Source organism: Homarus americanus, unplaced genomic scaffold (genome assembly GCF_018991925.1).
Source record: "Homarus americanus isolate GMGI-L3 unplaced genomic scaffold, GMGI_Hamer_2.0 scaffold37032, whole genome shotgun sequence".
Lineage (NCBI taxonomy): Eukaryota > Metazoa > Arthropoda > Malacostraca > Decapoda > Nephropidae > Homarus > Homarus americanus.
In genome coordinates, this window is record NW_024731852.1 from 1,266,960 (window position 1) to 1,280,487 (window position 13,528).

The following is a 13,528-nucleotide window of genomic DNA, read 5'->3' on the forward strand; positions in this document are numbered from 1 at the left end:
AGCCCAGCTATCCCGCCACCCCAGGTTACAAGTGTTCGTGTCCCAGGCCGGGGGCAATTCCCCCGCCACCCCTGTGCTGGCTGTAGCTGACACCGGTGCTATGGTGTGTGTGGCAGGCGCATCCCTGCTCCGGGACATCGGTTTGTGCCCGGGGCAACTTCGGGCCCGTAATGGCCTAAGGGACGTGGCAAACAAACAGCTCAAGTGTCTGGGGTCCGCCCCCTGCCGCCTCGGTGTGGACGAGGGGTCCACCGTCCAGGAGGTCTACTTCGTGCAGACAGCCAAGGCCCTCTATCTGTCATTGGAGGCCTGCAAGTGCTTCAACTTGGTGCCTGTCGACTTCCCGCACCATAGACGTGCTGTGGCTGCCGTGAGCGATGGAGGGGAGCGGCACACTGCCGACGATCTACCTCCGAACCCTTTACCTGAGAGCAGCCGTTTCCCGCCGAGGCCAGTTGAGATACCCTTGCCTCCTTTGGAGGAGAATGTGACCAGGCTGGAGGCATGGCTACTCACGCACTTTTCGTCTACCGCATTCAACACCAGCAGGTCCCCACTGCCAGTCATGACTGGTCCCCCTCACCGTATCCACCTGACGCCCGGCACGACCCCCTACGCCTGTCACACACCCGCTCCCGTTCCGAAACACTGGGAAGAGGAGGTGAAGGCCCAGTTGGAGGAGGACGTCAGGAGAGGCGTCATCCAGCCAGTGCCTGCTGGTGAGGCTACGGGGTGGTGCGCCAGGATAGTCGTGGTGGCCAAGAAAAACGGTCAGCCCAGGCGCACTGTGGACTTTCAACGCCTCAATGCAAGCTGTCTGAGGGAGACGCACCACACACCTGCACCATTCGACATGGTGTCTGGGGTGCCAGTGCACTCGTTCAAAACCGTCGCCGACGCCTTTTGGGGATTTCATCAAGTGGAGTTGGAGGAGGAGAGTAGATGCCTGACCACATTCATCACGCCGTGGGGACGTTTTCGATACTGCAGGACGCCCATGGGACATTGCTCAGCATCAGATGCTTACACCAAGAGGTTTGACGACGCTATTCAGGATGTGCCCCGCAAGTACAAGTGCGTGGATGACACTCTCCTCTATGACTCCAGTGTGAAGGGGGCGTTCTGGCACACTTACGATTTTCTGGAGACCTGCGCTCGCACAGGTATCATGCTGAAACCAGAAAAGTTCTTGTTCTGCAGGAGAGAAGCTGAGTTTGTGGGTTTCCTCCTGGGGTGGGACCTGTACCAGCCCACTGCCCAACGTCTGTCAGCCATCAAGGACTTCCCCATGCCGGATCAGCCATCAATCACTGACATCAGGTCCTGGCATGGCCTGGTTAATCAGTTGGCTCCCTTCCTTGCCACTGCACCTGTGAGCTCCTCAAGAAGCCAGTGGGCAAGCAGGTGTATTGGGACGACCAGCTGCGGCTCAAGTTTCGCCAGGCCCAGGACACCATCTGTCAGTTGGCCAGAGACGGCTTGGTGTACTACGACAAATCCAGGCCTACGGCAGCTGTCACTGATTGGAGCATGGAGGGCATCGGCTTCGTCGTCCTGCAACAATACTGTGCCTGTGCCTCTCCAGAGACGCCCTTCTGCTGCAGAGGAGGGTGGCGGTTGGCTCTGTGTGGTAGCCGACATCTGAGCACGGCCGAGGCCGGTTATGCTGCAGTAGAAGGGGAGGCCCTGGCTGTGGTGTTGTGCCTGCGCAAGGCCAGGCTGTTCCTCCTTGGCTGCCCGAACCTCATTCTGGTGACGGACCACCGCCCCTTAGTTGGTTTGCTAGGGGACAGAGGCTTCACGGATGTGGCGAATCCGCGCCTGTTCAGGCTCAAGGAGAAGACCCTGCAGTACCGATTCACGGTCAAATACTTGCCAGGGAAGCGGAACTGTGCAGCTGACGCCCTATCCCGCTTCCCCTCCCGCAGGGCGGCGCCTGATGCGGAGGACATGGACCAAGAGGAGGACCTGTGCGCTGCAGTGTGTGCAGTCACAATCGCAGCACTGGATCAGGATGGGTGCATCACTATGGACGAAGACACAGTGTGCAAAGCGGCGGCGGACGACCCAGTGTACCAGATTCTAGTGTCGAGGGTGCTGGCGGGCGACTGGCACCCCCACAAGTCACAGGAGGTGGCCTGTCTGCGCCCGTACTTCTCGGTGAGGGACAGGTTGGCTGTGGTCAGGGGTTTGGTCACCTACACCTTTGACCAGGGCTGCGTGCGCTTTGTCATCCCCGACTCCCTCCGCCACCGGGTCGCCGTTAACCTGCATGTGGGGCACCAGGGCCTCGACTCAATGCTCAGGCGGGCCCGGCAGTCTGTCTATTGGCCTGGCATGGAGGGTGACCTGCAGTATCATCGGTCCCGGTGTGCTGCATGCGAGACCCACGCCCCTTCCCAGCCTCCGGAGTCGTTGGTTCTGACCCCAGCGCCAGACTATCCCTTTCAACAAGTGGTGGCCGATTTGTTCCACCTGCAGGGCCGCAAGTACCTAGCATATGCTGACCGACTGACAGGTTGGCTGGAGATCGCCCACTTCCCCAACGAGGCCACCTCTGGAAAAATCATCGCCAGTCTGCGGGCCTACTTCACGAGGTGGGGGGTACCTGAGCAAATCTCCACGGATGGAGGTACCAACCTTGCCAGCCTTGAGATGACAGATTTCCTCAAGTCATGGGGGGTCGAGGTGCGCTTCTCGTCGGCCCACTTCCCCCAGTCCAATGGCAGGGTTAAGATATTCTCAGGATAACATCAGTCTGGGCAGCCTGATCGCGAGAGGACATCCCAGGCCCTCCTCCAGTACCCAACACGCCCGCCCAGCTTGCCACCGGCCGCCAGCTCCGTGACGGCGTTCCCGTGGCCAGACAGCACTATAAGGTGGACCAGCACTGGCGGCGGGCACTTCGTACGAGGGAGGTGCGCTTGGCCGAAACACAGGATGGGGTCCTGTCGCGGAGGGAGGTATCCCGCCAGCTGGCTCCCCTAGTCGTGGGCACGCAGGTGCGTGTGCAGGACGCAGCTACCAAGCTCTGGGACAGGACAGGCATAGTGGTGGAAGCCCGCCCTCACAGGCAGTATGCCGTCAGGTTGAGTGGCAGTGGCAGGGTGTCCATCCGCAACAGACGCCACTTGCGAAACGGCTCCACACCTGTGCCTACTACTCCGGTGGTGCACCAAGCTGTGCCTCCTGGCCCCCCTTCTGCTGTGCCCTCCGTACCCGCACCCTCCTTCGCACCCAAGGCCCCTCCCCAGTCGAGTGCGGCCAGGCCCAGGAGAGGCCGTAGGCCTCCGGGCTGGTTGACGGACTACGTGGTGTAGTGTGTGATGTAAAATCAGTTTAGAGGGGTTTTTTTTTGTTTTTTTCCTTTGTTTGACTGGTTTTTCCTGCATTATTGTTGTTTTTATGAATGCATTGTTTTCCTTTTCTTAGTTCAAATGTGCATTGTCATTTCCTTTTAACTTAGGGGGGAGATGTAACATTGTACCATCGTACGATATGTTTTCCCATGTTGAGATGGGGGCTTGTCTTTGGCAGCGCCCAGTTGCCAGTCACCAGCTGACGCTGTTAGAATAAAGTCTACAAAGAACGTGGTCTATGACTCCAACCTCTCACACACGGTAATGCAGAGGGAACAGCACAAGAAGCTCCTGCAGGGCTTGAAGCAGAGAAGGGAAGAGTCGAGGAGGAACGGGTACGGGTGTACATGGGCTATATTCACGGGGAGGGTAGTGGAAGCATGTGTGCCGAGACAGGGCCAGGGGGCAGCACCGCACCCTCCACCAGCACTACCCGCCACCCGGGAGGTGGCACCAGCTCCGCCTACCAGCCGGGAGGAGGCGAGCGCCGTGTAAACAATGACATTTCTAATCACACCCTGCAAAGTACAGTGTACTTAGCAAATGCTGCAGCTTCTGAGAATGGGGTGGGGGCGGGGTTACTACTAAGAGCAGAGACGTTACCGAGAACAAATTCTGGCTTGAATGTCATGTACACTAATACTGACACGTTCCTTGATAAGAGAGAGGAGTTTGAAACACTACTAAGAGTACACCAACCAGATATTGTAGGAGTTGTAGAACTGTTGTACAAGAACAGGAGAATCGACCCAGAGGAATGAGAGTTCAATATTGCTGGATATGACTCATTTACGAACCTAACTCAAGAATCCTGCAGGAGGGGTGTGGTTATCTACGCTAGGCAAGACCTTAGAGCCAGCCAGGCGAGGGTACAGGGAGAGGATGTTTTTGAAGAGTCCAAGTGGTGTAAAATTAAATTAAAGGGAGGGGACTTACTTATCGTCGGGTGTATCTACAGATCCCCAAACTGTGGCCCCCTAAATCAAAGGAACTTAAGAACCTTAATAAACAATGCGGCGATGCTCAACCCTAGCCACCTCCTTATCATGGGGGACTTTAATTATGGCGACATCGACTGGAGAAACGAGTCCACCCCGAATGACTTGAATAACCCTGCTACTCTTTTTGTAGAAACTGAGAGATAATTTTCTGTTCCAACATGTGAGAGACCTGACACATTACAGAGGGGAGCAAACACCTGCTTACTTCTGACTCATCATAACAAACAAGAAGGTAAAGGCCTGGCCTTTGGGATATAAATCCCTTGCCAGCCTAATCAGGATCTTATAAAAAGGAAAGTCAAGAACCACGGGTTTCCAAGGGGTAATAAGCAACCGTTAGAGATTGACATCTCTTTACTACGAAAATAATCACAATAATTTAACTCTGACACCACTCACACAAATATTAAATAAACAGCACTGGAGTCAAACAATTACTTAAAACAAAACAATCAATACGACAAAAGGTGTACTTTACGGCCAGGATGAACATCTTCCTGCCTGAAATGGATACTCAAAAACATTTATGGGATACTCAAAAACATTTATGGGACTGTATGTCGTTGTGTACCCGTAACTGGACTTACAGTCTCAGATTGGCATACTCAAAACACAGATGGTATACTCAAAACAAATATTTGACATCGAACTCCGTAAGTTAAAGTGCGTAACTTACACCAGCTCCTGAGGTTGTGTAACACTCTCAACCCGGATGTAGTAGTGACTAATTCCCGATTGTATAAAAAATAATAATAATATATGTTGTAATAATGCTTGTTACTTGTTTTATCATAGAATAATGAAGAAAATGTTTTGTACATCAACATACTGAAATATAATATTTCACTTTGTCTTTTTCGTAACTTTTTTGTTGCCATAATAAGCGGCTTGAGTGTTTGTATTTGTCTCAGTTTGGAAGAGACGCATCTTTTGTCTTCTTACAAATTATAAAGTATTTTTTACCAAAACAGAAGGTTTGTATTGTTCACACTTAGGGTAAAAATATGTTTTATGACTGAGTAAACTTGCAGATAGAACTTATTAATGTTGTATAGCCGTAAATATCCCTCAGTAATGAAAGCCAAATATGAGGTCAAGTGAACATTCCTGCCAAGACTTCGCCTTGTTTTTCTAATATTCAACCAATAGCCTTAGCCTATTTTCTTATGTATATCGAGTATGATAACATGAAAGGCTATAAATTTCCATAGGCTAGCCAAAATTAAATGATAGGCGTAAAATATGGATTGCAATTAACTTGATTAATAGGGGCCTATATAACTGCTTTTTCAGTCTTAGGCAAATAAATGTTTAAATGTGGGGCCTACTTAATTTAGTTAGAACATGAGGATTATTTAAATAAGAAATTATACCAATAGGGTATAGGTTAGATAGGTTTGGTTTGGTTTGGTTATGTTATGGTATGTTAGGTTAGCTTAGAGAATGTGTACATGGTTATTTGGTGAGGGTCAGGCCGTCAGTGAGACACTTTGTCTAGCAGCTACCTTAGGCCTAGTTCCAGACTTTCCTTGAACATTATCATAGGTAGAGTATTAATTTAAGAAAATTTATGGCTAATCCGATATATTTTCAGGTTTTAAATTGTTGTTTTTTGTATGAACTTGAAGACAATTCAGACTAAATGTCCCCAACATTGAAAGGAAAACACCAGGGTCTAGGCTAAATGAGTAATTTAAGAGAAGTGATTTGTCATTTAGGTTCGGCAAGGCTATGCTATCAATAACCAATTTATTTGAATTTGCCCAGAATAGCGCATACTTCAGCCTCACTGAAATTAGGCCGTCTCTTCTTGGCTGGTGGTCCTTCCATGTTTACAAAATAATATTATGTGCGTCGCTCTCAGCTGATTTCTCCTTCTCTTTTGATTGGTTGATGATTTTGTTAACTGAGCGCTGATTGGCCAACTAGCTCCTGCACTGACATCTACCTTCCGACAAGAGAACTTAATTTACAGGGTAAACACTAGAGTTATGAAAACTTACGAAAGGCTTACGGTACTGTAATTAAATTTTTAGTATGCTAAATTTACGGTACTGTAAAGATTCGACAATATATGGTACTGTATCATGCTAAAGGACGTAACTTATGAGGTGTTTTGAGTATCCGGCCCCAGCCCTGTAGAATGTTCTGGTAACTCGGTGATCCGCTCTCAGGGGGAAGGTCCAGGGCAGCTTCCTCGCTTGGCGCAGGTGTTGGTGGGTGATGTCTTGCCACACAAGAGAGACGCCAGGGCACAGACGGTGGAGGAAGTGATGATGACGTGGCAGATTGTGAAGGTCTGGGGAATCAGCCCATGAGCCCAGGACATATGATAAGATCACAACCAGAATTTGAACGAACAGCTGGGTATAAGTACAGCTGTGCTGACGACTGGGTAGTGTCTGATCTGTGTGTCGAGGCAGCAGTGACGTTCTCACCTCCGTCTACCACAAGCAAACGAGCGGCGGGCAACCATCCTGCTCGTTACAGCCCTGACAAGCGGGGTGAAGTAACAGCTGTGGTGACGGCTGGATCGTGTCTTCTGCCATGCGATGAGGCAGCAGCGACCTTCTCACCCCCCCCGAGGGGGGGCCGCGAACAAGCAAACGAGCGGTGGACAACCTACCCTCTCGTTGCACCCCATACAGAGGGTATGGTGGCCAAACTGGAACATCTAGCCCAGTTGGCACCAGCCACCATGTAGTGTTGTCATTCAGATTTAACTGTTACCTAGTTCATGATAAGGCCAGGCCAAGGTGCAAATATTACAAGGGTAATTACGACGGAATGAGGAAGATGAGGGGTACTCGCTGGCCTGACTCACGAAGATATAAGAACACAGACACTAGGCTGAATATCATAGCCAGTAAAGTGAACCATTTGATCGATAAATATATACCCAAGACCAAACTAGTGCCTCCAGGAATACAAGGAGACCGTTACACATGAACCATATGGCGGTCGACAAATTTAAGAAGAAAACTCAGAAATTCCTGATGAGCAGGACAGGAGGATGTAGGCAAGAGCCAGGAACCAAGCAAAGTCAGTGAAGAAGGGCTGAAAAAGATTTCCAGAGGCTGGTTGCAAGCGAGGTCAAGTCAAACCCAAAGGAGTTTTACCGCTATGCAAAGTCGAAATTAAAAATGCGAGTAGGAGTATCAGACCTGACGCTTGAAGATGGTAGTTACACAGATTCTGACCAGGACAAAGCTGAGGCATTGAACAGCTTCTTTTCCTCGGTGTTCACAAGAGAGGATGCAACTAACCTTCCTGTGTTTGAGTTCAGGTGGTTCGACACAGCACTGACCCACATTGTGTTCACAGAAGAGGGTATTAGAAATAAACTGTCAAAGCTAAAAGTCCATAAGAGTCCCAGCCCTGACATGGTGCATCCTAGAGTGCTAAGAGAGTTGTGCAATGAGCTTGCCGAGCCTCTGAAGATCCTGTTCTGTAAATGCCTGGATGAGCAAAAGGTCCCCAGTGAATGGAAAATGGCATATGTGAGTCCTATCTTCAAGAAGGGTGATTGTCACTCCATGAATAATTATAGACCAGTGAGCCTGATCAGCATAGTTTGTAAAGTACTTGAGAGTATTATAAGAGATGCCATGATGGAACATCTACTATGAAACAACCCTGTAAAGAACTGCCAACACGGTTTTATGCTGGGACGCTCCTGCTTAACACAATTACTCAAGGTACTGGATGTTTAACAGTGCATGAGTTTTTAAATGCCACATTAACTTAGCCCCTTCGATCAAATTCACTGTAGAATTAGATCATGACTGTAAATTGTCATTCCTAGACAGTCTGATACACAGAATAGGTAACACCTTTAAGTTCAGTATTTATAGAAAATCTACTAATGTGTGTTCATACATTCATTGTTATTCTGCCCACCATAATAGAGTCAAACAGTCAGTATTTTCAACAATGTTTTTACGTGCTTTGAAAATTTGCAGCCCGGAATTCATTGATGAGGAATATAAATATATCTATAATATTGTCTCAAACCTTAAATACCCTAGATCTTTCATAGACAAATGCCTGAACATTACTAAGAAATCTTTTTATAGAACTGATCCCAAGCCCACCCATGACCATAAGAATCTCTTAGTATTACCATTTCACAAAAATTTCTCTCAAATTCCTTTACAACTAAAAACCTGAACGTCAATGTGGCATTTAAAAACTCATGCACTGTTAAACAAATGTTAATCAAGAACTCCCCCAACAACACAGTTGATTGCATTTATAAAGTTCCTTGCAAGGAATGTAATATGTTTTACTTAGGCCAGACAGGTAAAGATCTTGTAACTAGACTTAAACAACATAAATATAGTGTTAGGACAGGCCAGGAATCCAATGCTCTGTTTGTTCATCTGAGGGATAATAAGCATTGCATTGACTGGGATAATGCCTCCTCAATATTACCTTGTAATTCAATTGACAGTAGGAACATTATAGAATCTAGTCTCATTAAACATACCGAAGCAGTCAACATGAATTTGAGTAATGGCATGTACAAACTAGACAATTTTGTAATTAAGAAGATTTGTAACCAGGTGAGAAGGTTGGGTCACCTTACCCTCTGACCTGACTGCTGACCGTTGCGGTGTTTTTTAAAGATTAGTAAGGTCACTACCTAATACCTGACCATTGTGGGCCTGATCTCACCCTCCTCTGTATATATACACCTTGTTTTGTACTTCTCCTTAGTCTGTACTCACCCCTGAAAATGTGAATTACACGAAAGCGCTTGGGAACTTCGTGTTTTCTTCTTTCCTTGTGGTTATCAGCATATACCTGGATCATGCGCAACTACAATGATTTACTTGCATATATATATATATATTTATATACACTTCATTTTTAGTCCATATAACCCGCGGACTTTGAACACATAATCAACGACCTCACCAGCCAGGACTCGAACCCTCGACCTACTGTGTGGGATCAGGGAACGCTACCGACCATGCCACAAAGACACTAAAAGCAGTTCTAGACTATGTTATATTTCACACAAAGCCTGTTCATCGAGCTGATGGCGCCGTGAACCTCCCATTGGGAACTGCCCGTGCCTTTTATGTGGATGTCAGTAGCATTTTACCCAATCCAGCTGGTATGAAACACGAGGTACCATATATACTTCATTTTTAGTCCATATAACACGCGGACTTCAAAGTCCGCTTGGGATTGTAGTGCACCGGGTGGCCACGTGGCGGCATGTGGGTAGATGATACTGTGGCTGCTAAGTGCAGCGAGAGATGCATTCCATGTTTTGTGAGTCAGTGAGTTTGGCTGAATGATGACCATTGTTAATGTCAATTTTTTTTATCATAAATAGGAAGGTTGTTTTAAAACATCAACATCATTAAAGCAAAATATCATAAAACAGGGATACTGTACCTGTATTCTATCTGGTGACTCTGAGGGTTGTCAGAGAAATGAATGGCTGCTGTATTGGACCTAAACAAAGCACAGGTGATATTATATGTGCATAGCACATAGGGTTAAAGCAGTACCTGTCATATATTTTTTGTGTAGTTGAGTATTTTATTAGAAGATTTATAAAGCTGCTGTATTATATTTAAGGAACAACTGATGATAAGTTTGAAATTGTATTGTAAATGATTTTGAAGGAAATATAACGAACATATAATTGTGTTATATTGGCCAGATATTTGGTATAATTGGATTTAATTAAACAGTTATAGATGTTAGTAGTTCTCATGGTACACAGAGATACTGGTACAAGTATTTACTTGCCAGAGATTTAGTCCACATAATATAGGGATATTTTCTTAGGGTTCCATGTTGTTAATGTTGTAACCATCACCTCCCCATGACCTAATTATTCCTTCATCTCAGGTGGCTAATGTTATATGCTGCTCTTCAGTACGCAAACATACGATACCTGCGCAACACCTGGAATGAGAGAGTGAAGACCCGGTGCTCCCAGACACTCCCAGCCAGTAAAGATCAAATTCTGGTGGATCCTGTTTTATGCCCAGCAAGAATATCATCGAGTGAGGTGTTGACCGATCTCATGTTCACGTCCAGTACCTCGTCCATCTACACATTCTCTAACCATACCATTCACCACATCCCTGAAACAATGAACCACAGGATAATAAGGTCAGTGTTTTTTTTTTCTTTTCAACCTGTTATGGTAATTAGTCTTTAAGGATATACTAAGAGATTTTATGGCTGATTGGTCATTTATTTAGTGCTTTGAGATATAGAGTAAACCATCCATCACCTCTCCACATCACACTGCCTGCCTTGTACTGTGTTCTCTGTGTGTTCTGAGGAAGGGGAACTGTCCCTGTGGTTCAGAGTTATGGCCACACACATCAGAGTAAATACCACCTATTATCTAATGCTTGTTTCAAAGACCAGCGTGACAACAGTTCCATCAGGATAAACCTTTAGTTACTTCCCTTGATGTCTCAGTCAGTATTGTTCCCACTATTGTGTCTCAGTCAGTATTGTTCCCACTATTGTGTCTCAGTCAGTATTGTTCCCACTATTGTGTCTCAGTCAGTATTGTTCCCACCACTATTGTGTCTCAGTCAGTATTGTTCCCACTATTGTGTCTCAGTCAGTATTGTCCCCACTATTGTGTCTCAGTCAGTATTGTTCCCACTATTGTGTCTCAGTCAGTATTGTTCCCACTATTGTGTCTCAGTCAGTATTGTTCCCACTACTACTGTGTCTCAGTCAGTATTGTTCCCACTATTGTGTCTCAGTCAGTATTGTTCCCACTATTGTGTCTCAGTCAGTATTGTTCCCACTATTGTGTCTCAGTCAGTATTGTTCCCACTATTGTGTCTCAGTCAGTATTGTTCCCACTATTGTCTCTCAGTCAGTATTGTTCCCACTATTGTATCTCAGTCAGTATTGTTCTTAAAATACTGTACTATAGTGTGTTTTTTCACCCTTTTGGAGGATGCATTTAATATATACAGCTCCTCCCCGACTTTCAATGGGGTTAGCGACCCAAATCCAGGTCGTAAGTCGAATTGGTCGTAAGTTGAAAATGTTTAAATAATACATAGAAAATCTAAAATGGGTGTCTCTTTTTCTTCTCAGCACCACAAAACTCTCACTTTTAAGCTTGCCAACCGTTTTAAAGGGAATTACAAACAAAAATTTTCAGTACACAGCGCAATCACTAACGTCGGGACTCGAAAATACGTAATTTGAAGAAATTTTGGTACGACTGGAGCGGTGGTATGTCCGGATGGTCGTAAGTCGAGTAGGTCGTAAGTCGGGGAGGAGCTGTATATTAAATGCATCATCTGAAAGCATGAATTTGTTACCAGAGTTTAACAGTTAATTCATGCGTAAGATTTCTGATAAATTTCCTACTTGCTCATGTTTGAAATAATGAATATATGTATCTTTCTGTATTTAGCTATTTATCTTTCTCGTCAGAAACGGTCATCCCAACGATTATTAATAAGCTCATTTAGAAATACATCGCTGTAACCCTTGAGGAGGGGGCGGGGCATCTTTTTTCAGCTGAGAAAAAATGCCCTATTGTGTTAGTTTTCCCAGATACTGTACTGTACCAGTGTGTGTTTCCCACTTCCCTAAATCACATATGATTTTATATAACTTTTCTGCTGTTTAATTTCTTAAGTTTTTATGACAAGAAACTCATTACTGGGACATGGTCTGTTTGACAGTCTGTCTCTGGGTAAGTTTTGGTGTAGGGTACTAATTTGTGGAGTTTTTCTTCTGTTATGATGTAAGGAACTGTAATCTGTTTTACTGTTGTTGATTATTGTGCTCATTATCCTTTGGTGAAGTCCTTGTACAGGTCCTCCCCGACTTACGACGGGGTTAGGGACCCAAATCCAGGTCGTAAGTCGAAAATGCTTAAATAATACATAGAAAATCTAATATGGGTGTCCCCTTTTCTTCTCACTTTTAAGCTTGACAGCCATTTTAAAGTGAATTATAAACGAAAATTTTGTCTGTGTACTTACGTTGGGACTCGAAAATAAGTAATTTGACAAAATTTTGGTACGACTGAGGCAGGTCGTAAGTACGGGTGGTCGTAAGTCGAGTAGGTCGTAAGTCGGGGAGGAGCTGTATAATGATCCTGAGACCAGGGATTCTGAAGAAATTATTTTGTTTTGTTTATAAAAGTTAGTTAACCTTTTTTCTCTTTCTTTTACCTAAACCACGTGATCCTATTTTTGGTGCTTCTTTTTCCCTTCCTAGTGTTTACAAACATAAGATGAAAGTGAAATGGAATGTTGATATTATTAATATTATTATTATTATTATTTATAACTTATAATTTTAATAGTACAGTGGTCCCTCGGTTAACGAGCACAATTCGTTCCAGAAGGTTGCTCGTTAACCGAAAAACTCGTTAACTTGAAACCATTGTTTCAATGGGTTTTGGGTAATTGGTTCCAGCTCACCGAAAATTGCCTAAAATCATCAAAAAAGGTAGTAAAGTTCACTTACTTTGAGGTGTGTATGTAGAAGGCTCCTGGATGATGATGATGATGATGATGGGAATTAGAATGGGGGTGGAGGAGAAGGGAGAAGAGAAGGCATTGGGGTGGAAGAGAAGTCACCCCATGGTGCCATTTCACCCATAAAATTTTAGTTCTCTTGGTGTAATTCAAGATTATTTTCTTTAAATCAACACTGCACTGCATAATATATTGTCAATATGTAAAATAAATTTCAAATTGACCAATAATTTGCTTGGAAACACAGAAAAAAGCGTTTAGTTGAAGAGAGTCTCAAGCAAGATGTTACCTCCACTGAAAAGACACAGAGACTGACGCCTGTATGGTGTGTTGATAGGCTGTTTGGCGCGCAAAAAACTAGCTTCCTGTACTTCAATTATGTTCAATAATTGTTAAAATGACTAAAAAATTTAATATAAAACTTTTAAAATTATTGAACAGTACACACATCTTGATATTTACTAAAATAGTAAGGAATTTAAGCCTTAGAACCGATTACTGTATTGGCGTACTAATACTTCAGCTGGTGGACCGCCAAATGCAAGCGAAAACATGTGGAGGGGCACTCGTTAAAAACTCATTAATCGAGGGATTGCTCGTTGACCGAAGTTAAGAATCTTATGGAAGGTAATTCGTTAACCGAAATCTCGTTAACCGAGGGATCACTGTA

The 13,528-nt window shown here is 45.2% G+C and overlaps 1 protein-coding gene across 1 annotated transcript in view; it reads left to right on the forward strand.

Annotated features, from left to right (window-relative positions):
* The window catches only part of LOC121867850 (chromatin-remodeling ATPase INO80-like), a 138,244-nt gene that overhangs the window by 91,472 nt on the left and 33,244 nt on the right, over window positions 1–13,528 (forward strand). The window contains exon 19 of the mRNA XM_042367973.1: window positions 10,232–10,498. Within this exon, the coding sequence (XP_042223907.1) occupies window positions 10,232–10,498 (267 nt within the window). The remainder of the gene's footprint in view (window positions 1–10,231; window positions 10,499–13,528) is intronic.